The 26691-nt window shown below is 41.6% G+C and overlaps 1 protein-coding gene across 1 annotated transcript in view; it reads left to right on the top strand.

Moving 5' to 3' along the window:
- The first annotated feature begins 5489 nt into the window (after nucleotides 1–5489).
- Nucleotides 5490–26691, top strand: part of ADAM28 (ADAM metallopeptidase domain 28) — a 32879-nt gene continuing 11677 nt past the window's right edge. The window contains exons 1-22 of the mRNA XM_014943158.1: nucleotides 5490–5625; nucleotides 8387–8487; nucleotides 9146–9222; nucleotides 11071–11149; nucleotides 12851–12927; nucleotides 14207–14402; nucleotides 14845–14907; nucleotides 15322–15393; nucleotides 15935–16104; nucleotides 16813–16897; nucleotides 18225–18355; nucleotides 19179–19356; nucleotides 20458–20547; nucleotides 21111–21306; nucleotides 21851–21953; nucleotides 22540–22696; nucleotides 23353–23433; nucleotides 24016–24094; nucleotides 25047–25137; nucleotides 25491–25590; nucleotides 25843–25908; nucleotides 26215–26292. Coding sequence (XP_014798644.1) covers nucleotides 5574–5625; nucleotides 8387–8487; nucleotides 9146–9222; nucleotides 11071–11149; nucleotides 12851–12927; nucleotides 14207–14402; nucleotides 14845–14907; nucleotides 15322–15393; nucleotides 15935–16104; nucleotides 16813–16897; nucleotides 18225–18355; nucleotides 19179–19356; nucleotides 20458–20547; nucleotides 21111–21306; nucleotides 21851–21953; nucleotides 22540–22696; nucleotides 23353–23433; nucleotides 24016–24094; nucleotides 25047–25137; nucleotides 25491–25590; nucleotides 25843–25908; nucleotides 26215–26292 — 2322 coding nt within the window. The 5' untranslated portion in view covers nucleotides 5490–5573. The remainder of the gene's footprint in view (nucleotides 5626–8386; nucleotides 8488–9145; nucleotides 9223–11070; nucleotides 11150–12850; nucleotides 12928–14206; nucleotides 14403–14844; nucleotides 14908–15321; nucleotides 15394–15934; nucleotides 16105–16812; nucleotides 16898–18224; nucleotides 18356–19178; nucleotides 19357–20457; nucleotides 20548–21110; nucleotides 21307–21850; nucleotides 21954–22539; nucleotides 22697–23352; nucleotides 23434–24015; nucleotides 24095–25046; nucleotides 25138–25490; nucleotides 25591–25842; nucleotides 25909–26214; nucleotides 26293–26691) is intronic.

Raw genomic sequence — 26691 nt, 5'->3', positions numbered from 1 at the left:
GTTGGACAGTTGCTTCTTTGTTCATGTTCTTGCCTCAAGCACAGAGGTAAGATGACTCAATAAAATGTTTTCTATGTGTGTGGGAAGCAATTGGAGTCCATCAGACTGGAGAGGCATCACGACAGGTCATCCAGGTAAAATAGTTCTGCTTCCCCTTCCTTGTTTGCCAGAAAAAAGCTGGGTGTTCTTGCCAGCTCTGCCCAAATTCCCCGTGAGGGAAAGGACTTGAGCTGAAAGGCTTGATTGTGGCAGAGCCAGCAGGACAGCAGACAGGGCAGGCAGGTACAAGACCTTCCATGGACAACGCAGGGGTGAAGGAGGGAGAGGATGGGCCGAGATGAGGTTCAGTTTGTGGAGGTCTAAGGTGTGGATCCATTCTTTGTCACCTTGCACAGCTCTAACATGGCCTTGAGGATTTACCCATAGCCTTGGGTGGTGCCTCCTCCCTCCTGAAACCCAGCTCGAGGAATTGAACCGCTCTTTGCCCTTGAGCAGAGGTAGCAGAGCCCCAGGTGGACACCAGCCAGCAGAGAAGTGTGCTAGAACCCACGTCCCAACACGCAGAATTCCCCCGTCCCTTGGCAAAATTGAGCCAGATCTCACGTATGACAAGTATAAACAATACAATAAGCAACACGTTAGAAAAAAAAAAAAAAAGGAACCAAGACCGCAGTGTTTAATTCACAATGATCTGCGTTGTTGCTCATGCTGTACAGATGGAGAACATCAAACACCTTGTACGTGTGCACACAATTGCACAACACATGGCACAGCCAGAAATGGGGTTGCATGTGGTTTTTGAGAAGCATTAACCTTCAGAAAACCATCGTAAATCATGTTAAGAACTTATGAGAAGTTAGTGGTTCTTGAGAAATATATTGAAAGGTCCTGCACCTTCAGTTGATACCTACAGCCTGCACTAGCCCACTACTGTATGTTCTACATCGCATTGGTGCAGGAGAACTAAGCAAAACACAACTAACAAAGAGGGGCACAGAAAGAAGATGAAGTAACAATTACCTACAGCCTGCACTAGCCCACTACTGTATGTTCTACATCGCATTGGTGCAGGAGAACTAAGCAAAACACAACTAACGAAGAGGGGCACAGAAGGAAGATGAAGTAACCATTTTTTTGTCCTGTATTTTGAAGAAAAAGGAAGGAAAGAAGGAAGCAACCTACTTGTAACATACCATATATGTCTACGATCTTCTCCAAGGCAAAAAGGGTGACAGAGAAGTTAAAAGTTTGTAAGGAGGTTTCATTAGTCATAATCAGATGACAGCCTGTGATCTGATTCAAGCCACACCAGAAATGACTTGGCTGATGCTCACTAAGTTAGTTTCAATCCCAGTTTACATGGAAGTATTTTACTTTCTATTAAACCCTGGCAATACAAAGACAGACAAGTGCTATCTTGGTTAAGCTGACGAGCGTGTAACTAATAGCTGGAAGGGAGGTAACTTTTCCAAAACACTCTGATTAGGTCTAAAGCAGCAGTCTCATTAGTCTGATTACATCCTTCAACAAACACCCAGAAAATAAGGACAAAACACTGAAGACCAGTAGCTGAGGAAAAGAAGGATAATTCACTTTGGGAATGTGTGAGACAACAGAGGCAAGCACAAGAAAAACCTTTATGTAAAGAACAGGTTTTCCAGAAGAACCACAGGGCTGATCCAAGGGCCCTGGAAGGCAATAGAAGATCTTCTGTTGACTTCAATGGGTTTTGGAGCAGCTCTGGGAATGGAGGGGAAGGGCCTGGGGCTGGCACGGAGAGGCAGGTTGTGGGGAGACTGGAATGCAGCTGCAAATAGATGGAGGAAGCAAACAGGAGCACAGGGCTGGAACACAGATGCAAAAGCCACACGGTTTTGTTTGTACGTCGGAGAAAAATAACCTGCAGGTTGGCTTGGGTTGAAGCTGGGGGAGAAGAAAATGGAGGGAGGCAGAAGGCAGGCCACTGTTTGAGCTGAACCAATAGAGCCATGGCTGGTGTGGTGGCAGCTGCCTGTAAAATACCACATTCCTTCCCTGAACATGTTCCCAAGAGGAACAGGATGTGGCCACTGCGCTAAGAGCCGCTGAGCTGTTTGCTGATGCGGTCCCACAGCTACACGGGGGGGAAGCAGGAAGGAAGAAATGGAGATTAACAGAATTATCTCTCTAAACTGTTTATCTCTCTGTAGTAGTTATATGGGTGTCCTTACAGTTGTGGCTGAACATGTATCTATTGAAGCGCAGGGTAAACAGATACCTGTGTTGTTTATATCACTCCTGAAAATCCCTGTTAGATGCATTAGTACGTTTGCAAACCTGGTTCGAAGTGAACTTCAGGACATAAGCAGAGAAAGCAGAAGCAGAGAAGTGATTCAAACTCTGAATTTTCCCTGAGCCATGCCCCAGCACACATCACATCATTTTACCAGTTCAATATCACACAGGCAGAACCTCAATGGCTGGGGTAAATTTCTGCTTCTTTTAATTAAGTTCAAACTACCAATATTCTAGTCATTAAATGTTGAGACACACTTGTCATCCAATTTTACACCCCCATGAGTATAAAAAACGCTTGCTTAGACATTGCACAATTGGGAAGGTATTTCAAAAAGTCCAAAGCCACTTTCCTGTCAGCTGAGACCTCGCCAAGACCTCTCTGACCACCTCTGGGGGAAGAAGCTACAATCAGACTATTACGGAATCGCTGAAGCAAGGACAGAAACATCAAATGCTTCTCAACTCACACAAGGAAATTACATCCGATTCCCTTTCAAGTCTACCCAAGACCTTCCCCACATCGCATTCCCTTCCTAATGCCAGCTCTTTGTTGGGATGTTGTGTCTATTCATAAAGTAACTCCCCTTTACATACTGTTCAAAAAGCACAGCTTATTAAGAACAGTAGCTAAGGAGAACGGTGGGGTCAGGACATGGTTTTCAAGTGCGTCACACAAAGAGAATGAGCTGAGATAAATGTTTGGATAGCAGCCACGCGTTTTTAAAACCAGTTGTCCACAGTTATTTTTCTTCATTATTTTTGTAAGGCAAAGATGTAGTCCAAGAATGCAGTGTTCCTTCCCATTCCTATAACATTTAAGACACTAAATTGTCTACCTTGTAGACTAAGCTTTATCTTTACAGAACTAGAAAGACACCGACATAAATTAAATTACACAGCTCCTCTCTGATGCTCGCTGCGACTGGAATGAACACCTCGGCAGGGGGATGTCCCAACCTTTCACGACAAGGCACCATGAGTTCTTTGCCTGGAGTGCTCTTTCCTAACCTGGGATGGCGACACGGTTTGGGGTGGTATGTGACTTCTCTGACAGACAATAACCTCACTCTTTCTCCAAGCTATAATGCCCCAAAGAAGTCGCTACCAAAAAGCATTCCTGTCCCAGGAGCATCAGGTTGCAGCTCTGGCCTGGGGGGAGGCTCAGCTCCCAAAGCACTCGGAGGAGACAGAAGGTCCATCTAGAAAGGTGTCCTTTGCCAGAGCACAGCACCAGCTAAAAATCAGTGTCCTTATAATAGCAGGTAGGACATTAATATTGCCCCCAGTTATGATAACTGCAGCTCACCACAACTCCTGGGTTCCAGCCCTATGGCAGAGGGGAGGTTTGAGGGTGGTTATCAGGACTCTGGCAGACAGATGTCCTTTTCCTCTTGCAGCTCTCCTCCTGCCACTCAATCCTGCTCCAGGAGCCCTCAAACACTTACAGAGACCGTTCAAGCCCAACATTACTCATGAAGAAGATGGTGTTTACACTAATACATCTCAGAGCAGGCTTGGTGGCCAGACCAAGTTCAGTCAACCCAACCAATGGGTTCAGTCTACACTTACTCCTCTAAAGGAGTATTTTACACTTCCATATCCCCCTTAAAAATATCATCCAGGTGCCAAAGCAGAGCATTCCCTTCAACAAATCTGCAAAATGCAAACGCTGAAGGAAGACCCAAGACCTAACAGCAAGAGAAGCTCTACAAAAGGGTCTGTATGTGCATCCAGCCCAGCATCCCTCGGAGCCACGGAAGGCAGAGCATCATTGCTGGGGTGCACAGCTCTCCCAGGGGACCACAGGAGGTTCTTCTGCACTCAGTCTCCATCACCTACTGCTGCGAAGCAACGCAGAGCCATGTGAAGCTCTCCTGCTTCTGATCAGCAGCACTTTAATCCATTTTAAAATCCCCTTGCATCGCTGTAAATGGCTAAATAAAATAAAGACACGCAGATAATCAGGCTCTTGTCTTCAAGTATTACCACTAAATTGCCTTCTCTCAACTTCTACACCTAAGTTGATTATTGCAAACAGCATTGCACATAAATTGTTATTAATTAGTACTGTTCCGTCATTAAAGAAAGCTCAGGGCCCGTTTGTTGGCAGCTCCCAGTCTGTCCCAGAATATCTGCAGATTCAGCAAAATCTAATGGGAACGTCTACATTTACAATTTCAGATTTCAACGTTCAAAAAATCAAAACTTTTCAACACATACCTGAGACAAATAGTTATTCAATAAAACTTATATGACAATTGTGAACCTTTGTTAGCTATGACAGTAAAAATTCTGCTGGAGGTCGGTATACATATTTTTACTTATATATAAAAAACTATAATAAATGAAAATTTATTACTGTGTGATGTGTATTGTTCCTATACATTTATGTTCATACACTGCAGTACACAGCATGATCCATTCTAGTTCTATGTACTCTGCAATACCTATTCTAATATATGAAAAATTGAACTTCTATAAAGGGGCTCTGTATTGATAGCTGCAGCCCTAAGAAGCACATAGTACTGTTTTATTACAACTGGCCAAGCCAATGTGATAAGTTTCTAGCATAAAATTTTAGAATATTAATTGACAGATATCACTTTGATTACTCACTTGTCTGCATCTCCTTTTATTTAGACATTGTCACATGAACCTCAAGCAAATATTACTAATATAGATGGGAAGGGGCAGAAAAGGACCTGCGGGGTGTTTATACTGCAGATATGATTCACAGATACGGGATTACATGTACCTTTATTGGTGATCTAAGCCCTTCCCTTCCGTACAGATTAAATGGCAAGGCAGCAAGAACTCAAACACATCTTTAACACTAGCCCCGAGGACCCGTTTTGCCCTAAACCTCTTGAAAACTTTCCCATTCCTTGAGCCATCAGTGGTACCTACTGTTTCCATTGTAGCTTTTCACCAGCTGAACTATAAAAAAGACATCTTCTTTTTAAACTATAAAAAGACAACTCTCTACTCTCCCTTTTTATGCATTTATTTATTTTTAATTTTTCCCGATGAACAGCTCTAGGGAACTTATTTCAAAGAAGTAATCAATATATCACAATTCGTGTGACATTAACTAACCGGCAGGAACTTCCGCTTGCTGTAACACTCTGTGACTTGAAAATTGTGCAACACCTTTAGTAAACACTTCCTCATATAGGAACAAGAATTAAAGCCGAGCGCCTCGCTCCCTCTCATTCACTGCACCGGAGAGGAGTGCTCAGAGCACACAGACTGGGAACCCAGCTCTCCCAGCCCACCGAGCCCACTCTGGACCAAGAATGACCAACACACTTCTTGTATCTGTTGTTTTGCTACATTTTCTCCAACAAGGTATGGCTTTTTTTCTTTCTTTTTATTTTTTTTTAATCTTTTATCAGCGGTCGCTCTGCATAACTTCGTGTAGCTTCTACAAATTGCTCCCTCAAACTTTTAATTATTAACATGTAGATAATACGGAAGAACAGTGAATTAAAGCCATTGGGGAAAAAAAAAAAAAGGTATTACTGAAGTTTGGGATGTTTTGATTTTTTATCTTTCTGTTCAAAGCAATTATCTAAAACCCTCTAGTTTGAAAATTATTTACTTGTGTGAAAACTGGCCATAGATTGATGAAAGACCCAGAACTGGTTAGTTTGTGAGCCAATTAAGAAAATACTTCCCCTGCAAGAGAGCAGACAATTTATCCACTTGGGACAACTTATTAAACAGACAGCATTTTGGCTGTAAAAGAAAAAAAAAAAAACCCTTTATTTTCATTCAATTAATAACCAAAATTAATTATCTGAATTAAAATAGTTAGCACCCCTAGTATCTGTGTGATACTTCAGGTTACGAGTATCTGTATGACTTAACCTTAACAGACCACACTTTTTTTTCCACCACGTGCATTGTTTCTTTCAATTCATGTCAACAGAGAACACATTTTTTCAGAGCTTGGCATGCACAAGCATGCACGGGTTTTATCTACATAATTAGACGTGTAATTTGTAGTCAGCCAGGTGTCATTATGATTTCATTAGCTGCACAGAATATCTGAAAATGTGCACAGAACTAATGCTTAAGGTGTTACCTATTTTGTTTCTTGACAAAATCAAACTTTCATTGACAATGAAATCCTCACTAATGATTTTTCTTCCTGGTTTACACTCTTAGAAAAGCACACAATTATGTGTTCCTTAACAGCATTTTTTCTAGCTGTTGTACAAGGCCCAAGGAATTTCTTTCCTCCTTAAAGCTACTGACTCAAGACAATGCCTGAAGCAAGACAAAGACAATGCACTGAGTTGATTAAAAAAAAACCTACCTCTAAGAAATTATTGGTTCCAGAAGAAAACTAACCCATTTTCCTCGAAATGCTGTTTGTATCACACTGTGGGAATAGCACAAGTTTAGTTCTGAGTCTCCGCTCAACTCTAGGCTAAACTTGAACCATTGGGCTACAGTTGGCCTTATAAAAAGAGTCTGCAACCCAGAGCAGGTGGGTAAAATTGAAGCACAGAATTCTGTTTAGAGGCCTAAAATATTACTGTGATCGTGACGTAAGAACATACCTTAAGCTCATGGAAAGACTAAGTCTGCAAAGCGAAAGATTTTTTGAAAGTAAACATAATTACTTGCTTAAAATAAAATCTAAGACATCATTGTAAATCACAGTAATGAACTGGTACTTGGTGTTTGCTAAAGCATGTGCATGGAGAGTCTCTGCGTACAGAGGGGTGGGACAACTTCTTCAAACCTATTCCCATTAGACCTCCATGCCTTTGTCAAGATACAACCAAGTTTATCCAAAAATTTATTATTTTTGGAAAGAATTTAATCAAATAAACCAGTTATGAAGAATTAACCTGTTTTTTTCACTGGAACAATTTGCATGAGGCTGTGCTCTGGTGTCCCAGATGCAGAAAGTTCCAGTAATGGGATGCCCTGCTCTTGTAAAAATCTGACCTTGAGGCAGACAATTAAAATGGGAGTTGCACTCTCCCTTTGTTGTTTGTGGTTTGGTTTCTATTTTACTTTCTTTAAGCACAGGCTGTTGTGCTTACTGCTGAGCCCTCAAGAATTTGCCAGTTCAGGTGAAATGACCTTTTGTAGGAAATTAAAGAGCTTAAGGAGGCACATAAAACCTGCTGCTGCCTTGATGGACTCTCACGCATCCTTTGTACAACCCCGTTTTCTCAAACGCTGTGCACCAGCTGCCATTATGAACTTCTAATGATGCAAGGTGTACTGGCCACCCTGCATGTCATGCCACAAATTAACTCTTGTCAAGATCCACTCAGAAACAGAAAACAAAATAGAAACATTTATCATCAGTATTTCCCCAACAAGTTCTTTACAGCCACTGCAGGGAAACAAGACACCTTATGAGTAAGACCAGTGAAAAGGGTTGTGTGAGTTAAGGCACCACCTGGATTCTTTACCACCTTCAAGTTTTTCCTACTTTACTGTTTATCTCCTATTATTTTTCACCTTCTCCAGTCTTTCTGCTGTCACAAGCGTGTAACAGTTCCCAACCTGACTCTAAGGATGTACTATTAAAGAGCTGTCACAAGTATTTATGCGATAAGAGCAGCTAGAAAGCCCTCTAAAGCAGAAATCTCGGCTCAGTCCAGACTTGTAGTGGGTTGTATGAGTTTATTTGCTTATCTACAGGCAGCCTGAACTTGTATGTCACCATGTGATAAGGTTTGGAGAGCACTTATTTCTTAATCCATGTCATATGCTAAATGTGAAGGGTGAAAGTTGCACGTCTCGTAGCTGGTCTAGCATGTTGGTACTCGAAACCACTGATCGGTGCTGGGGAAAGAAATCCAAAGCAAACTGCATAAAATATTTTGAATATTTTGACACCTGGAAATAGCCAGGTACACCAGCTTATCTGAAGTCCAGACTGTAACAAACGAACTGGGGGTGACTGCTCAACAGGATGGGTGAGCACACGCCAGAGCCAGCGCAGAGAATACATGAGAAACGAGTGGTGCAAGAGATGAATGACTATATGGCCCAAAAGAATTGGTCTTGACAGACATGAAATATGGTGTTTAATAAGTTAATACTGTGTTTTCATAAATATACATCTGTTTCTCCATAGGGAGCACGAGCAAGAAATTACCTGGAGTTGAGCAATATGAAATAGTTTATCCACGGAAATTGCACGCAGTGCACAAAAGAGATGTAGAAAGAAACAAAGAGGTATTAAAAGAGATAACTCTCTTCTTCTGTGGGAGGTGGGGAAGGTTTTCTGGAGTTAGAGTACCCTTGGGTTTCGTCCTGGTTTGAGGACCCGTTTCAAGAGTAGGAGAATTTGGAGCCACACACTTGTTCTTGCAAAAAGAAATGAAAGAGAAAACCTGGAGGGGTGACCCTGTGTCTGCCAGAGACGGGCTGTGACGGGTGCTTGCTGTGCAGGGAAGGAGCTGGGTGCCCTCAGTGGGTCTCCTGCACTTGTATCTCAGCAAAGATGTAGGTTTTGATACTTCTCAGATCTTGAATAACCTACGGACACTTGAATCTGAAGTAAATTAAATCAAATGTTTAAAACTAAGCACGCTCCTACCTAGTTCAAGAGAGTTATGAAAGTGTTTGAATTTAAGCATCCGCTTCAGCACTTTCCAAAAATATGCGGGGCAGGTGCTTATGATGGTAGAAATACATTTGCAAAGTTAAATTTCTTCCTCTAATTAAAAATTATAAAACAGAGTAACCTCCTGCTTATTCTATAACTGCCAGAATACTTATTTTTGGTGGGAAGAGAAGGAAAAGAATGCAGTTGGCAACTCAATAACAGCCAGCTCACAGCGAGGCCAGAAGTTGTAACAGTCCATATTCTAACACTTAAATCTGTTTACAGACAAAATACGATGACACAATGGAGTATGGAATCAAAGCCAATGGAGAGGAAGTCATACTGCACCTACAAAAAAATAAGTAGGTCCAGTTCAACTTTTTCCTTGAGCATTATTCCTCACTGTAAATGGCTCTGTAGGGTTTTTAGGATACAAAGAAACAGGATTTAGGCCCCTGTAAGACAGAGGTATTTTGGTAAATACAACCTTTACGCTACAATAAGAGAAGAAAAATGGAGAGAAAGCATCATGTCGCTGTTTTAGTAATGTGAAATAATTACCCAGGCACATGACATTACCAAGATGGAATGAATTGCCTTTACTGCTAACTCTGTTCTCCCATTTATTTCCTAAATCCATTGAACGTTTGAAGTTTTCCTATTATTTCACAAGTTTCCTGTGTCCATGAATAGTCCATGGGTTATATTTATTTGCTCTGTGCTGGTAGAAAATACAGAAAAGAACAAGAGAAATATCCACGAAATGGGGCTCTCTTGGCCAAAAATGGAAAACAGTAATAAATAATGTGATAATCCTCAATAATTTGGCTTCCAACACTCCCATCCTTAACACTACTGCTGTTGGGCTTCTAATATATACTGTCATTAACAAAATGCTTTGTGGAAATTGAAAGTGGGGAGAGTTTGCTTCCTTGGCTAAAGAGATTAACAGCATTTAAACAGAGGGTACGGAGAAGCAGTAGGTTTGGTTAAGAAAAGTCCAAAATTGAGTACAGAGGTAAAGCCCGGTTGAGTTGTGATTTTCTGCTTGCTGGCTCCACCAGAATATTTAACATAGGATCAAACAAGTCTGCTTTAATAGGTACTTTTCTAATGGCTGTGTAAATACAATAGTTCTATCATCAGTGCATGTTAAATATAGACTATAATTAACCGTTTGCCCCTGCTTTAATCTATTCTAAATATTTGGAGGGGGAGGTGTGGGAAATTTTATTGTACTAAATCTCGCTCCTTAAAAAGAAATGGGGTGGTGGCAGTTTGGGGCAGTTGCCTGGACAGATGTGAATGTAGACTTGCTTTGCTGCTAGCTGTAGTAAAATTACAGCCCTGGCTTAAATTTAAGCATGTGCTTAGTGCTCTGCTGCACAGGAGCCTGAACGCATGGAGCCCTGCGGGATCTGACCTTCCAGAGAAAATCACAAATGTCTCTAGTAACAAGAATCCCAAGGGCACCTTTCCCACTGGTGGCAGAAATACAGTAAATTATTCCATAGTCATGATGTCCTACTTTGAAGCTTCGAGTACACATATATGTATAAAAGTAGAGTTTTAGTTACATAGAAAAAACAAGTTCCGATAGAATGATTACCAAGATGAGAATTGTGCTCGCAAAGTTATAAAAAAGCTGCGAGCAAAAAGATTGGACAAATATATTCCACACAGAATCTCTTTGTGTGTGCACACGTGCACATACACATATGCACACACACACATACATGTCTGCACGGGCACATGTGAAGCAGATGAGGCAGCTTTCCCATTGACCTGGATCTTTGCTATTTATAACCAGTGGTGGGGAACTGGGAAAAGAACAGGATGGTACTGTCTCACATGCACTGTGGACCAGTGAAAATGACAACACAAATTAGAGGCCAAAAAAGGATCAATATGTAATATTTATGCATATGTAATTATACATTTACTTTCAGATCTACTAGGAGATTAGTTTATACCAATGAAATAAGTAGATTTTAATTGCTTTCCTAGTTCAGAAACGTCCCTTTGTTTGAGTAAGGATTAAGAACGGGCAGAATTCCCCACCCTGCAGCTGTGCTTCCCTGGTTTTTCAATACTAATAATAACCTGAGTAATCATTTGAATTCCCCACATACTTTGGGTGTTACACAATTGCCTCATTTCTAGATGACTACAACTCATTTTGAATAATAATTGCATTTGACTCTTTGCAGGCACCTATTAGCCAGAGACTACACTGAAACGGTTTATTCTGATGATGGTCGACAAATAACCACAAGTCCTCAGATCAAGGTAATAATTAAAGATTTCCTTCCCTCATACTTGCAGTCTTGAGGAGGTCTATAAGGGATTCATGGGTCCGTGAGATAATAGCACATCTCAGATGGAAAGAAAAGATTTTAAATCCAAGTTCTAAGCTGTGTAATTTATGATGAGTAAGGGACGGGGAAGATGTGACTTTGACAGAGCTACACTGATTTCCACCTGCTGAAAATCAGTTTGTCTTTCAGAAAGATGAGCGTTTTCCACCTTAGCAGCAGCCAAACACATTAATGAGCTGAATTTCTCTGCTCTGCCAGGAAAGGGAGTGGAGTCAGGGCCATGGCACTACCTTACCTCCCGACTTTGCCCTCCCGACTTTGCTCATTCTGTGCAACTCGATGACTGGCTCTTACACCCTAATCTCAGTGAGATCATAGATTCAGATAAGGACACATTTCCTCACTGGCTCACATTTCCACCCACGCTCACAGCAAAAGCACTGCAGGTTACCCCAGGTGGTTTCTCTGAGCCATGACAAATCAGTTATTCAGATCCAGACACAAAGGAAGTCACTAAAGTTATTTTTTAATTAACTGCGCACTCATCTTCAACAGAGATCTCACCTGAAGCTTTGTCTCCAATGTCACGCTGTATGTTTTAACACATGTAATTTGGAATATAAAGCCTAATATCCTTTGTCATGGAGCGATTAGCAGGAACAGGAGCATCTTGAGTGAAATAGATGTGCATAAAGAACTCTGTTTGGGGTTTTTGTGTGTGGATGAAAGATGTCATTTCCTTGTGTTCCGATTACTTTCACTCCCTGAAAGGATTCTTTGAAAAACAAATACCACCTATGCCTGGTTAAAGATAACCTCACACCTGGGAGATGCTCGCTGAATTAGGAATCCCTACACTGTGGATAGTTTATCTTAATCTCAGGAGCTGTTTCTCTTGTATCCCCCAAGAGATAGAGAATAATTCTCCAGTTCTTTCTCTAGTAATTTTCACTTTGTTGTCTTAGTCACTGCAAGAAAGTTTGCCCATTGTGATGGGAGGAAGACAAATAAATGCTAAAGCAAAACCAAACATCCCTGAGAAAACAAAAGGTTGAATACTTTTATAGGCCTCTCTTAAGATACCTATAAAGAAAAATTCTATGGGTAAAATTTTCCATAATACCTCAGTGACTTTGAAGTCTCTTTGAACACCAAAGCGTTCATTAGACCTTAGATCCTTAAGTCAATTAAGTCATGAAAATTCTTCCCCCAATCATATGTTTTAATATAATGCATGTATTTTCATCTAATTGAACTTAATGCATTTAATTATTGGTTTAATATTAAAGGGTGTTTCCTTGAAATTTGGCCACAATAAAAACATTTGGTACGGACCTTGATTCAGCAGAGCACAACAGTACATGCTTAATTTTGAGCAGTGATTATGCATATTCTTATTTTCATGTACTGTAATGTATTGACCAGAGCCCACTGTGACCAGATTTGTCACAATCTGGGTCACTCTGCTGAAGGATAACAATAACATTGCAAACATGGAAACGGTCACCAACTTTTTTCATTTTAAGAGCTTCCTCTATTTCCTCAGACACTGCCGTTTGCTGTAGCTTGTAGCCAGTGTAGTTCATCTTCTGAAATCACTGGACTGAGACCAATTCATTGCAGTCAATGAGGCATGGCCCGATTTGACAATGTATTTTTTCTTTCTAACCAGGATCACTGTTATTATGAAGGTTACATCCAGAACGATGCTGATTCCGTCGCCAGCATCAGTGCTTGCAGAGGTCTAAGGTAAGACAGATGTTTGCTTCCCCTCCCAAAGGGTACCAATGGCTAAATATGCATGTTCTATGAGGAGAAATTTTCCAATATAAAATAATCAGGATGTAAATAAGCTTACAAGGAAACTAGTTTGCCAAAAAAAAAAAAAAAAAGGAAAGGGGGGGAAAAAAAAAACCACAGTGAAGAACCTCATAACCAAGTTATGAGCTTGTTTTCTTCTTTGTAAGATACAACTAAGATGACTCCAGGAATTTAGGGGAGGTGAAAAAAAAAAAAAGGAAAAAAAAGGAAAGAATAAAGAAAAAAAAAAAGAATAAAAACAAGAGAAAGAATCAAGAAAAAAAGAAAGAATCAAGAAAAAAAAAGAATAATAAAAAAGAAAGAGTAAAAAAAAAAAAAAAAAAAAAGGGAATGGAGGGAGAAAAATAAGCTACTTTTCTTCTTCAGTTTCAGAGTTTATAAATTGGAAGCTAAAGAAACCTCTACATCAATAAATTGATATGACTAATTCCGTATTAGATCTGGTCATAAATCATAGCATTTGGTGGTGCTTAAAGTAAACCTTTAGGGTTGATTCTTCTCAGCTGTAGGAAGCTCCACTGACACTTAAGAGAAGCCTACATCATTTTCAGAGCTACAGCAGCTACAGGGTCAGAAGTTCAAGCTTTTTTATGAAAAGCTCAGTTAAAAGAATCTGTTCATTTCTAATCACTGAAGTCCCAGTAGTAGAACATAAAAAGGCAAGAGGATAGCTGGGGAGTCTGAGAATCTGGAGCATTGGAACATTTCCCAGTGGATTGTGGGGTTTTGCAAACCCTGGACTTTCTTTGTCAACACTTCTTGCATATTGTCAAGTTTACATGTTAATACAAAACACTTATTTTGAAATTCGCTGCTCAAAATTATTCAAAACTCTTAATTCCTTTCAATATTTCAGCCTTTCATCTCAATTAAAAATGAAAACATATCTTTGAATACCCCACAGAACTGAAATTCACTTTTCAATCACCTCTTTTAATACAAAACCCTAAAGTTTAAATCTAATTAATTCCTAAACCAGTTTCTTTTTGACCGACGGTCTCCTACTCAGAGACTTCACTGACCACACAAATCTTCCAAGTGATTTCTGCTTTTAAATTGTTGTACAATTTGCCTGCTGCCAGACTCTTCCATCGTGTCAGTGCATGCAATGGTCCGAACGCTTGGGCTAAACGCTGTTAGGGATAGTGTTGGTATCATGACTCAGTCCTGCGGATACAAAAGATCACAGTCTGACTCATTTTCTTAGTGGATATTTTGAGATGCGTGGCCAGAAGTACCTCATTGAACCCTTGGGGACTTCAGACAGAGAGGAACATGCCGTCTATAAGTATGAGAACCTCGAACAAGAGCCCATAAAAACCTGTGGTCTAATCAATAACACCTGGGAAGATGATTCAATTGACCCCATCAGTGACTTCTTCAAATCCAGCAACAGTCCAGAAGTAAGTACCTACTTAAGCAACAGTCCAGTAAGTACATGTCAGAAAAGAAATTGTGGCTGTAGGAAAACCCTGAGTCACACAAGTCCCACTTTGTGCTAATCTATTCCAACCCCGGAATAGAAGTGATTGCAAAGTGAAGCGTAATCAGATCTTAAAAACCAGTGCAAAACCTCACAGACCTGAGATTTCAGAGTCACCACCCGAGTTAAGCCTTCCTTCACGTACTAGTAGGTGCCCATGGGCACCTTTAAACATCTAAATACTTTTTAATGTTGAGTCTACCTTTTAATACCTCGCCTGCCTTTCATCATTTAAACCAGGCAGTCCCATTCTAAAAGACTTGACTAAAGAAACACCCCCATTACTAATACATGGGTCTGAAATTGCCGAGGTTGGGACTGAAGCAGGTTTTAGAAATCCTTCAAATGTCTCTTTTCTTTAGATGAAAGCATACCTGAAAGCAAAAAAGTACCTGGAAGTTTACATAGTTGCAGACAATACTTTGGTGAGTATTGAAATGATTTTTTCTTATTTGACCAGCTTGAGGTGAACTTTCCAAAGCAGATACTACCCATGGCCCCAGGGTCACACAATTACAGCACTACACTGTGTTTTACCACTGACTTTGGCCAGGAATAGCATTTCTTAATGTCATTTGATTTTGAAAATCCCACCTGGAGATGCCAAGAATTCAGAAAATGCCATGTACTGCCCATCTTCCTCTGCACCCTACACATAAATACACATTTTAAAAGGGCCTGATCTTGAAATACATTGTCTGATAAAACAGTACATTGAAAAGATAATTAGTGGCCCAGGGGTGGTGTGGTTTGCAGTGTAATCTTCTGTGGGATATTTCTTTTCAGACAAATAACTTTTTTCCTTTCCTTTTCCTAACCCACCATATTTACTTTTTTAGTATAAGAAGTATGACAAAGATGTTAAAACCGTAAGAGAAAGGATATTTGGAATAGTCAATTACATCAATACGGTAAGAGGAAATACAGCAAAGTGAAATTTAATTATAAGTTATTTATCACTTATATAATGAATTTTCATTATTGTATGTAGGAAAGAATGAAATCTGAACTTCATTGTAATTTATGAAGTGAATTTAACACATCTGTCCATATTATCTTGTTCCTTGTCCTCTGATAAGAGATTTCTATAAATTCAATTATTGTTAAAGAAAGAGTTATACCATATTGTCTTAATAGCTTTTAAAATGAATGATTTAAATCCTTCAAAAAGAATTAACTGATTTTGATTCCTGATTTCTTTTACAAGTCGAATTTCTTCCAAGCCAGTGATGGAGTTTTAAGAATTTTAAGAATTTTTGAGTATTTTAAATTGGGGAAAAATAAGATTTCGTGTTTTGTTTTTAATTTTTTGTTGCAACTTCAAAGTGCTGAAAAGCTTAATCAGATCTGGAGCGAACAATATGTGACAAGTGGCAAAAGTGAACCAATTCCCAGGATAAGAGTTTGTTACAGATACTCCATTCTTACAGCACCGCTGCTTCTCTGCTGCAGGTTTATAAGGCCATAAATATCTACGTGGCTTTAATTGGCCTAGAAATTTGGACCGACGGTGACAAATGCCTCCTGAGCCGTGCTGCAGGATTCACTCTGGACAGTTTCTCAAAGTGGCGTCTGTCGGATTTATTAAATAGGAAAAAAAATGACAACGCTCAGCTCCTCACGTGTGTATCACTCTCTTTCCTGTTTGTCTTTCCCAGTCTGTTAAAGGAATTTGTTTTTTAAAAATTGATCACCAATGCATCAGTGATTGTCTATACTGAACAGGGTTTGACGCTTTCCAATCCAAGATTGTACTAATTCTAGGACAAAGAGAAAAACGTAGGCTCTCTTTCCTTTCTGGTGTTTAAGCTTCCTACCTGAATCCCTGCAAAAACAGGCAAAGGAAACTTCTGTTTTATCTCAGTCTCTCCTTTTCCTTTTCTCCCTTTCCCTTTTCCTCTCTCTCAGCTGTCCCAGCACAGTGTAACAGCGTAAGGAGCCACAACACGAAGGTTAAATGCTGGGAAACACACATTGCCAAATTAAACCAGTGCTCACTCACTCACTTCACTCTTCTGGCTCATGTTCAACGGCCCTGAATCAGCCAAACACTTTGCTACCTTCAGAGCACTTCATCAAGCTCTTTACACTCAAACAGATACTCCGAGTCTGATGAACTGCGACATAATTGAAGTCAAAACTTAAAATGAAAAGCGCATTCAGTTGTTTTCTGATTTGCAGCGATCTTAAGTACGCCCTCAAATATGGTATTAAATCAGGGAGCCAGAAATGAGAATATGCTTAAAGCCCAGTTAACAAAAACAGACTTGATTCCTGATCTGGTTCCTGGTCACTTCATCACATTTCACTGCCTTTCTCCTCCCTTACAGAGGCTACGACTTTGAGGGGACAACGATCGGATTAGCCTTTACCAAATCCATATGCAGTGATACATATTCTGCAGGTATTATTCAGGTCTGATTTGCTTTTGTTTATTTTATTTCTTAAAGGCTTTTCTGTGTTTTACGCTCAACCAGCAAAGAATGTTTGCAAGAATCATTTGGTGTACAACACTTTTGGTTCTGTCTGGTTCACTGCACTATTTTATTAGACTGCAGAAATTCACAGTCAGACCTTTCAATTTAGATGAAGTGCAGAGGGTAAAGAAAGCACACACAAAGCATGGAATATGTGTTATCTAAATGCCAACACCAAACCAACAACTGTATTTGCAGTACCAGGCTCCCACAGAGTCAAAGGAGAGAAAGAAATTGTTTTGTTCCTCTACCCTAAGGTTCCCTGTTTTGAACAGGGAATTGGTTCTGCCTGTCATAACGCATATCATCAATTTGGCCACTTAATTACAGCTGCCTAAAGTACTGCACTTAAACTTCTGTCTAAAGAGGAAGACAGATCCAAAACTTTACCAACAACACCTGGAACTCCACTGTTGTCCCCGGCTTCAGGGGCCAGGCTTGTTGGTAAGAGGAACAACCCCCAGGAAATTCCAGCTTTCCCACACCATAAGGAAATTGTAGACAACTGGAAAACCCAAAAGCTTTTCAGGGTGTGGGGATGCAGTTTGTGGCAGCACGATTTGCAATGCTGTGCTGGAAGAGCATGACCAGTACAACATGTCTCGTGCTTTCTGCGTTTCCAGTACCACCAGCTGTTTATACATCTGGATTTCACCAAAAAGAGCAGGAATTTTCCTTTCCTCCCTCCCACCAAGCAGCACAAAACACCAAGCTAAGAGCAGAGATGGAGCACAGCATCTGCCTTTCCTTTCTGTGCACACACAACACTATACACAACAGCTACCTTGATGTAATGAGTAATAATTATATGGCACCCGCATAATTACCCTAAGCACAGAGACCAGAGAGGATTAAGAGTTTCAGATGTTTGGTTCCCCTTAACATTCAGTTGTTACTTGGCAGCCTGGCTTCCTCATGTTTATTTAAAAAACTAATTATACCAATTTATTCAAGTTTATTAGTGGTATCATCTCATTGCTATTGTAATATAATCCACCATAAACTGCGGAATAGATGCATGCATGAATTGAACAGCATATCAGTCCTTATGTAGCAGTGAGGATAATTTCACTTGAATTAAAATTGTCCTTTTTTTAGTTACATGACCAGGTTGGAGGGGGCTTTGAGCAACCTGGTCTGGTGGGAGGTGTCCCTGCCCAGGGCAGGGGGGTTGGAACTCAATGATCTTTAAGGTCCCTGCCAACTCTAACCATTCTATGATTTTGGGGTTTCATAGAAATAATTGCCTGTTCTTATCTCTACAGGACCATAACAGAAATGAAATTGCAGTTGGAGCTACCATGGCACACGAGATGGGGCACAACCTTGGCATGAGTCACGACACCAAGGCCTGCACATGTAGTGATAAAGTTTGTATCATGACGGATACTGTCAGGTAGGAGTTTGGGTAAAAGAAGCGAGGGTGTTAATGCACAAGGTGGTTCAAGCTGGGCTTTGGATAAACTGCTGGTTTCCAAAATGGAGTAATAATTATTTCTGCCCTCTGAGATTCTTCCATTCAAATTATAGAAAAATAAGAGAAAAATGAAGAAATTACAGGCCATTCTAAGATATACTGAGATGGATACACCCCCCCAAAAAAAACCCCAAAGAAACCCACACCAAACTTTAGTCCCTTTTGGATAACACCAGCTTTGTGTGCATGTTGGTGGCCTCCACATCAAACCATCAGTCATTTCTTCCTTACAATGGCTCCAGCACGGAACTGCTGAGGTGTCTCAGGTGACAGAGTATCCTCAAGATTTACCTGAAGTATAATTTTGTCTTCTACCCTGAAGATGGCTCCTGTGAAACCCACACAAAGCACTTGCACCTTCAAAAAACACACATTAGAGAGGAATTTAGTTCAATTTTCATCTCTAGCTGAACACCCTGAGCCTCTGTTGGACACCCCAGTGGAAAATTCCTAACGCCTGAGACCTCCAGGCACAAATTGTGTAGACCAGGCTTAAATGTGGGATTTATTACATGCAGTGTTCGCATTTAGTACATCAATTTGTTTTGATATTTTCATTTCTGCTTTTTTTTTTTCCCCCTGCTGTGAGTAAGAGATAACCATTTTATGGAATATATATGGGGAAATGGTTACACCCAATAGTTTGGAGGATGGTCACTTGTTTCATTTCTCTTGTAAAGGGCATTGTTTTTTCCCTGCCTGTGCCAATCCTAACGTCAATTCTCCTGCTTTCTCAATATAGTTCCATCATCCCCAAGAAATTCAGCTCTTGCAGTCTCCAAAGTTTTGAGAAATACATGCTGAGTGACATGCCAAAATGCCTAACAAACATCCCAGACATAAACAGCATCGTAGCACCTCCGACCTGTGGAAATGGCTTTGTGGAAAAAGGAGAGGAATGTGACTGTGGCACTCCCGAGGTACCTGCATAACCAGGAATGAAATAATACTTGGAAGAGGCAAAGAGGTTTTTTCAGGCTGTACACTTCCAGTTTGATGATCAGAGGGTTGGGGCCCCTCTGCTGGGAGGGGGGACTGAGAGAGTTGGGGGGGTTCAGCCTGGAGAAGAGAAGGCTCCATGAAGACCTCAGAGCCCCTTCCAGTCCCTCAAGGGGCTCCAGGAGAGATGGGGAGGGACTCTGGATGAGGGAGGGGAGCCCTAGGAGGAAAGGGAAGGGTTTGACACTAAAAGAGGGGAGATGGAGCTGAGAGGTGGGGAAGAACTTCTTTAGTGTGAGGGTGGTGAGAGCCTGGCCCAGGTTGCCCCGAGAAGCTGTGGCTGCCCCATCCCTGGAGGGGTTCAAGGGCAGGTTGGAGGGGGCTTGGAGCAACCAGGTGTGGTGGGAGGTGTCCCTGCCCCAGGCAGGGGGTGTAATGAGATGATTTTTAAGGTCCCCTCCAACCCAAACCATTCTGTGATTCTCTGATTCTGTAAATTTTCAAGGTAGCAAGTTCAAAGCCAGCTGAAATATTTCTGTGGAAACTGCGGTCAACAAATTGCTGATCTGCAATGTAGCCCCCCCTATCAAGCACAGGTCAAATGATGAGAAAGGCAGCTGTGTGGTTTGCCCTACTGAACTGACAGAGGAACAGAGAATGGGGAAAAGCCCCAAACGAAACCATCACAGCAGAAATAAGCAAGTTCCCTGATCAACTTCCATCAGCACTTTCATAATCAAACACGCTTCACATCCTTTATGCCTTTGCTCCCACCGGCTGGTGTGGCTTCCAGGGAAAATGGGTTTCAGAAAAGCAAAGTGGAGATTTTCAAGACCCACCTGGATGCAGTCCTGAATAACATGCTCTGACAAGCTCTGGGTGGTCCTGCTTTAGCAGGGGAGTTGGACTAGATGATCTCTATGGTCCCTTCTAACTCTAAAAATTCAGTGAAAGTGCAGGTCCGAGGTTTCCCTCTCCCCCTCCCTCAATAACCGAGCACAGGGTGGTTTGTTGAGAAGCCAGAGCTGAGGGGACACCCCCAAAGCATCGTGGCAGAGCTCTGACTGCCCCTTCTCTCACAGGAGTGCACAAACGAATGCTGTGACCCCGAGACGTGCAAACTGACGGCAGGTTCCCTATGTGCACACGGAGAGTGCTGTGAAAACTGCCAAGTAAGACACCTTTTAATCTCCACATTTTCTGGGTTATATTTTTTTTTTGCCTATGAGAAAGCAGAAATACACCTTTCAAAGTAACCCATCCTCTTTACCTGTAATTACTGACGTAGCACTGTAATGACTAGCACACTTTGACCATCCCAAACTACACCACAACCGTTCACTCACTAAATCTTTTAACACAGAAATGAGCATTTTGGTTGCTCATTTTTCTCCTGGAAAGAAAAGCTGAGGCACAACCAGGGAAAAAAACTTGTCAATTGACAAAACCAACCTTAAATTAGTTATGGATTTGGCAACTGGTACAGGGAGGATGGGATTTGTCTCCCCTAATTTTAGGTCTCGCGTTCTACAGGGAGGATGGGATTTGTCTCCCCTAATTTTAGGTCTCTCGTTCTACAGGGAGGATGAGATTTGTCTCCCCTAATTTTAGGTCTCTTGTTCTATAGGGAGGATGGGATTTGTCTCCCCTAATTTTAGGTCTCTCGTTCACTGTGATTTTCAAACGGCACGGAAGAGCACCGTGTTAAGTGTGGTATTTCTCTCTCTTCCTTCAGTATAAAAAGGGGGGGGTTGTTTGCCGAGCGGTTCAGCACGACTGTGACCTGGCTGAGATGTGCACTGGCTACTCTGCAAACTGCCCAGAGGACAGATTCCGTGTGAACGGACACCCCTGCAACTACGGGGAAGGCTATTGCTACATGGGAAGCTGTCCCACCAGAGAAAACCAGTGCAAAGATGCTTTCGGACCACGTGAGTACCCGTTGGCATCAAAGAATAAGGTTGCTTAGGTCAAAGGAGAGAGACAGAGGTAGGCTCTGTCTGTTAGCAAATCATCAAAGAGCTTTTGTATCTATATAAGCGAGTTCTAGTTTGTAGCATGCACTTTATGAAGTATTATTACCTTCCTATTTGCACCGTAAGTGATTATAATCATGTGAGCTGAAGCCCAGACCATACAATGCAATGTATTTCTAGAGAAAAGGGAAGTGGTAAACGTATTCCTCTTTTGCACAATGTTTTTGAGATAACTTTGGAACGGAGCTGGGTGAGTATTCTTTGCTTGATAGGAAGAGGAAATGTCTGTATTTCAAATTTATGCCCAAATTTAGCATGCCTTTATGCTTCTGACGGTGGCTTACCCTCTTCCCAGTCCTAAACCATCTCCAGAGAGCCACCTAGGCCCATGGGCAGCTTCACTGGGAAAGGCCATTTCTTAAATAGGAAAAGGAAATGGAATATTATTATTTTTCACAGAGAACTTAAAGTAACACCATTGCATTTTGCTCTTTCACAGATGCTACTGAAGGTGCACTATCCTGTTACCGGATGAACGAGAAAGGGGTATATTACGGATACTGCAGAAAAGAAAAAGGTAGTCACGTCCCGTGTCAAAAAAAGTAAGCACTGTGTTACAGAATTTGCTGAGATTTGGGAAGAGACATCACTCCTAGTCTAATTAAGAGACAGAAGCAAAGAGCGCATTATTTCAGATGGCACATATGTCCATGAGTCCCTTCTTGTTCAGTTTGAATATTGTGGTCAAGACAATGCTAAGAAAACGAGCTTCCAAATTTTGAGATCAGTCTGAGAAAGAGCAAGTGGGTACATAGATACGTGCAAGCCAGGTCACGAGGATGACTCTGTGTGTGTGTGTGTGTGATTGTGTGCGCAGGTAAGTACGGGGAAGAGATTTGAGACAGGGAACTTGAACCTCAGGTGAATCTCAGAAGTTGAGGTCAGTTCAGTTAAATACTCATTTCTGCAAATTACTGTGGGCTCCCTCATAAGCTCAGGAGGAATTAAGAACCTGCCACCTCCTAGTCATAAACTGACCTGAAAACACCACAAACCAAACTTCCTTTCTGCAGGTTTTTTTTTTTTGTGAGTTCCTGTACAGACACAACAAATCCAAGCTGGAGGAGAGACCAGCTCAGAGAGTTCTGTTGTGCTGTGTCCTTCTAGCAGCTCTTGTTTTCCTTCCAGAGATAAAATGTGCGGCAAGTTGTTCTGTGCTGGGGGAAATGAGATGCCTCGGGAGGGGAGCCTGGTGACTTTCGAGTCCTGCAAAGCCAGTTTTCCTAGGAATGGAGGAGCAGACGCAGGGATGATACTCGATGGAACAAAGTGCGGGGATGGGATGGTTAGTGGAGAAGGCTTTTTTCCTTATTTTTCCCCTCTTTCAGTCTCGCTTATGTCGTTACCTCTTATATCAGACAAGAGAGATTTTAAAAAGGGAAGACTGAAGCAGACACTAAACTTCTGCTGCTGTGATTTGTGGTACCTTCTGCCTTACACCCATCACAAAGCAGCAGCAAAGCAAACAGGAACTGTTCTCACTCCAGTTGCCTTATGTTTGACTGCTGTCTTGTTATTTTTTACTAACCCAAACGTAATTGGCAACAGAAACATACCTTTGTGTAAACGATTAAAAGATCACACATATATTACTACTTTTGATTATTTCCATAACTGGTGTGCTAGGCATCACTGAGTGCTATTTCCAATTTCTTTGTGATATATTTCCACTTGGGAGAAGGGGGGGAGGATGAAGGATTGAAGAGGAGTGGGAAAACAGCGATGTCTGTACATCTTTGTCACTCCCCCTTGCTATAAAATACCCAAAGGTTGAATGAAAAATTACGTCCACATATCAAACTCCTAATGTAGGTTTAAGTGATCTGCAGACCTGTTTCTGTGCCTCCTTTTACTCCTCATCACTTTACACAATAGTGTGCAAGTTCTGCATGTTCTGAAAGCTATAGATCACCCGGGTAACATTTGCCCTCTGCGTTTCAGGTGTGCAGCAAGGGACAATGTGTCTATGCTGAAGATGTCTTCAGATCAACCAACTGCTCTGCCAAGTGCACCGGACATGCTGTAAGATATGACTATTTCATGCTATTAATGAAAGACAGACAGAAAATTATGCATATCAGCTACAGACCTTATTGATGACAGTATTTAAGTCATTGGGACTTAAGTTGTGGAGTCAGAATCTTCCTATATTTTTATGAAAGCAAATCTAAACTGACTGGTATCAGTAATTTTTGCTAAGATGACCAGATGGAGAGAGATTCTGTGTCTGGCCCTGCCTCTGAGCCAGGGTATCACAGCTATTCTCTTTCAGGTCATCTTCCGATTTGGGAAAATAATTGTGCTCATCTTATTCAAACGTGTAGAGACGTACAGATCTAAAGACCAACTCTGCTGCTTTGTGCCTTCTGTTGGAGCTTTCACTGCAGAAAGACCTGCCAAAGACACACAACAGCAGATGCTCAGGCCTGTCCTTTCCTGTGCAAAACTTCCATTCTCTGTGCTAAATTTTAGTCCAAGTAAAATGCGAGGGGGTTTCCAGAACCAGCTTCAATAACCTCATCAGGACCCTGATCGAGAGCCACTGACACCTTTATGGGATCACAGCCTCACTCTTATTTCCAACCTGACTTTGTGCTTCCCCAGGTGTGCGACCACGAGCTGCAATGCCAGTGTGAAGAAGGATGGGCACCACCAACCTGCGACAGCTCCTCAGCAGTCACCAGTAAGTGCTGCAGGGCCACACACTGGGAACTGTCACCCGCTGACCGAGACGAGCTGCTTTAGCTCCAGTGAAGCAGCCCTGGCTTGCTAACTTCATACATCCAGGAGATTATTTAGAGTAGCAGGCTGTTCCTTTCTCCATCCTGAATAACAAGCACACCATATCAGCTCACCTAACTTTGAGTGGAGGCAAGCTCCCAGAGGTGAGTAGCAGGCTGTTCCTTTCTCCATCCTGAGATAACGAGCACAGCGTATCAGCTCACCTAAATTTGAGTGGAGGCAAATTTGAGTTGCTGTGCAGGAGGTGGGCAAGTTCATTTCTTTATCATCTGCATGGAACTGCCCTTTAACTGATCTGCCTCTGAGGGAAAATACTTTGTGTACATATTTCCATGTGTTTGGGGGGAAAAAAAAAAAATTAAGCCTTTGTTATTAAATACTTTTGTCCTCTCTCCACATTCACTAGAGTCAGTTCTCAACATTGTGGCTTGGTTAAGGCTTTAGAATAGCTTTGCTGAAGGAAAATTGTGAAGCCCGACTTGCATACACTGCCAAAGGCCTGCTCCCATCTTTGGGTAATACCCTTTGAGAGACAGAAGAGAAAATACAATTAAATGGTCTTTGAGGATGGACAGAAAGGGCTAGGTTTGTTTAACCCAAGGACAGCTCAGGCAATAACCACAGTCTTCAAATATGGCAAAAATGGCAGGAATACATTCCTTTCCATCAGCATTTGTGTCAGGAGAAGCAGCCATAAGCTTGAGCAATAGTGGGTCTACACCTCGTGAAAAAAACTACTTTGCCAATGGTGGTGATGGGAAACTGTAATAGTAGATCTTTTAAGAAATAGCAGCTTTTGTTCTCTCTTACTTTGCCAATGGTGGTGATGGGAAACTGCTTGGTAATAGTAGATCTTTTAAGAAATAACAACTTTTGTTCTCTGTCCCTGCCAGGCTTTGCCATTGTTGCTGGTGTCCTGATTGTCCTTGCTGTCACAACTACTACAGCAGTGTTACTCATCCGCTTCCGAGTATTCAAGAAGAGGTAAAATTCTTACCCTCAATAAGGGAAAAAAACCTAAATGCAAGAAACTTCTGGATAGGTTTTAAGCTGGGGTTTTCAAAGGTGTGGAGGGAATTAGACACTGAAAAGCCAAGGAAGTTGGTCTTTGATGAGCTGTTTCAGAAATCCGATAGTTGGGAGAGAACTGAAGACTTGAAATTGTAGCTCTCAAGATTAATTCTAAATAAGTTTAAAAAAAAGAGGGAGAGATAAAGAAATAAAGAAAGGACATGGCTATATAACACACCAATAGGAGTATGACAGGCATTCAACTTTAGCAAGTATTTTTACTTCAGTGTGGGTGAGATTTACAATCATATGTAATATTTGCATAGCCGCCAGACCAGAAGGGGACCTGGAACCACAAACCAAGTCTTTGTGAGTCAAGAACAGAGATGCAGAGAACATCCAGTCCTGGTGGCACCTGCCCAGAAGGTAAGAGCAGGGAAGCACTGGGTCAGCCATAGCCTGCCTGGGATCATAACCAAGGGGTTGAAACATCAAAACTCATTAGCTAAATGTGCTACACTTTCACGAGGGTTTCAAACCCCTTGTCTGTGGCTGAGAGGACAGTGCTGCGAATCCCAGCATGGGGAGGGAGTGGGGAAAGCACATGGCACTAAGTCCCTGACTAAAAATAATGCAGAAGGTAAGGGCTCTAACGATTTAACCATTCTCTCTTTTCAGACAAATGATAAGAAACTCCTCCTTCCCGTACCTCCACTGCAGGAGAACAAACCACAGCACCAGAGCGTAAGTACTTCTAGAGAGTCCTTTGCTCCCATGTTGGATTTGGGGAAGACCATCCAAACCAGTTCACCCCATGGTGGAGACCCTCAATGACAAATCTGATCCCAAAGGCTGGGGAGATTACTGCACGTTCTCAGGGCCAGACAGCATAAAGCATCCCTACTTCTGAAACAAGTGCATCCTTCTACCCCTATAAATGCACTTTTTCTATAGAACACAAGTTCTGCACAGTCCCATGGGAACACACGGATGTACACATACACAATCTGTATATAGGGTCAATATGTTTTATATTCTCTTCTTTCACAGCCTGTCATAAGGCCAAAAGGTCCCCCACCTCCTGTTCCTTCTACCAAACCAGCATCTTCTCACACAGAAGAGATTTTTGTAAGTATAACCCTGCCACTTTGCACGTCTTTCATCTGCATTGCAAATGACTATCAGAAAATATTTACCACCTCAGCTTTTTGAACCCCCTGCCCAAGGGTGTAGAATCTTCACACTAGCAACACAATTGCCTGATACTGCAATAAATAAGTCATTTAAAAAACTCCATATTGCAGCTTGATTATAAAAACACAGTTAAATCCCACTGTCTTTAGAGATGCTTTCCTCAACACACACCTTGAGTACGTGAGCAGCTTTAGCTTCCTAAGCAGTCTATTTGATCATGAATACTTGATACAGATGAACTTAAACATTGAGAATAGCTCAGTGCTCTTCTGAAACAGGAGGCCTAAACCCCTTGTGTGTTTGTATTATTGCACCTTCTTGTATGTGGACAGA

This window comes from Calidris pugnax, unplaced genomic scaffold (assembly GCF_001431845.1).
Source record: "Calidris pugnax isolate Ruff unplaced genomic scaffold, ASM143184v1 scaffold88, whole genome shotgun sequence".
NCBI lineage: Eukaryota > Metazoa > Chordata > Aves > Charadriiformes > Scolopacidae > Calidris > Calidris pugnax.
Note: the sequence above shows the minus strand (reverse complement) of the source record. Positions and strands in the feature narration are given on the sequence as shown.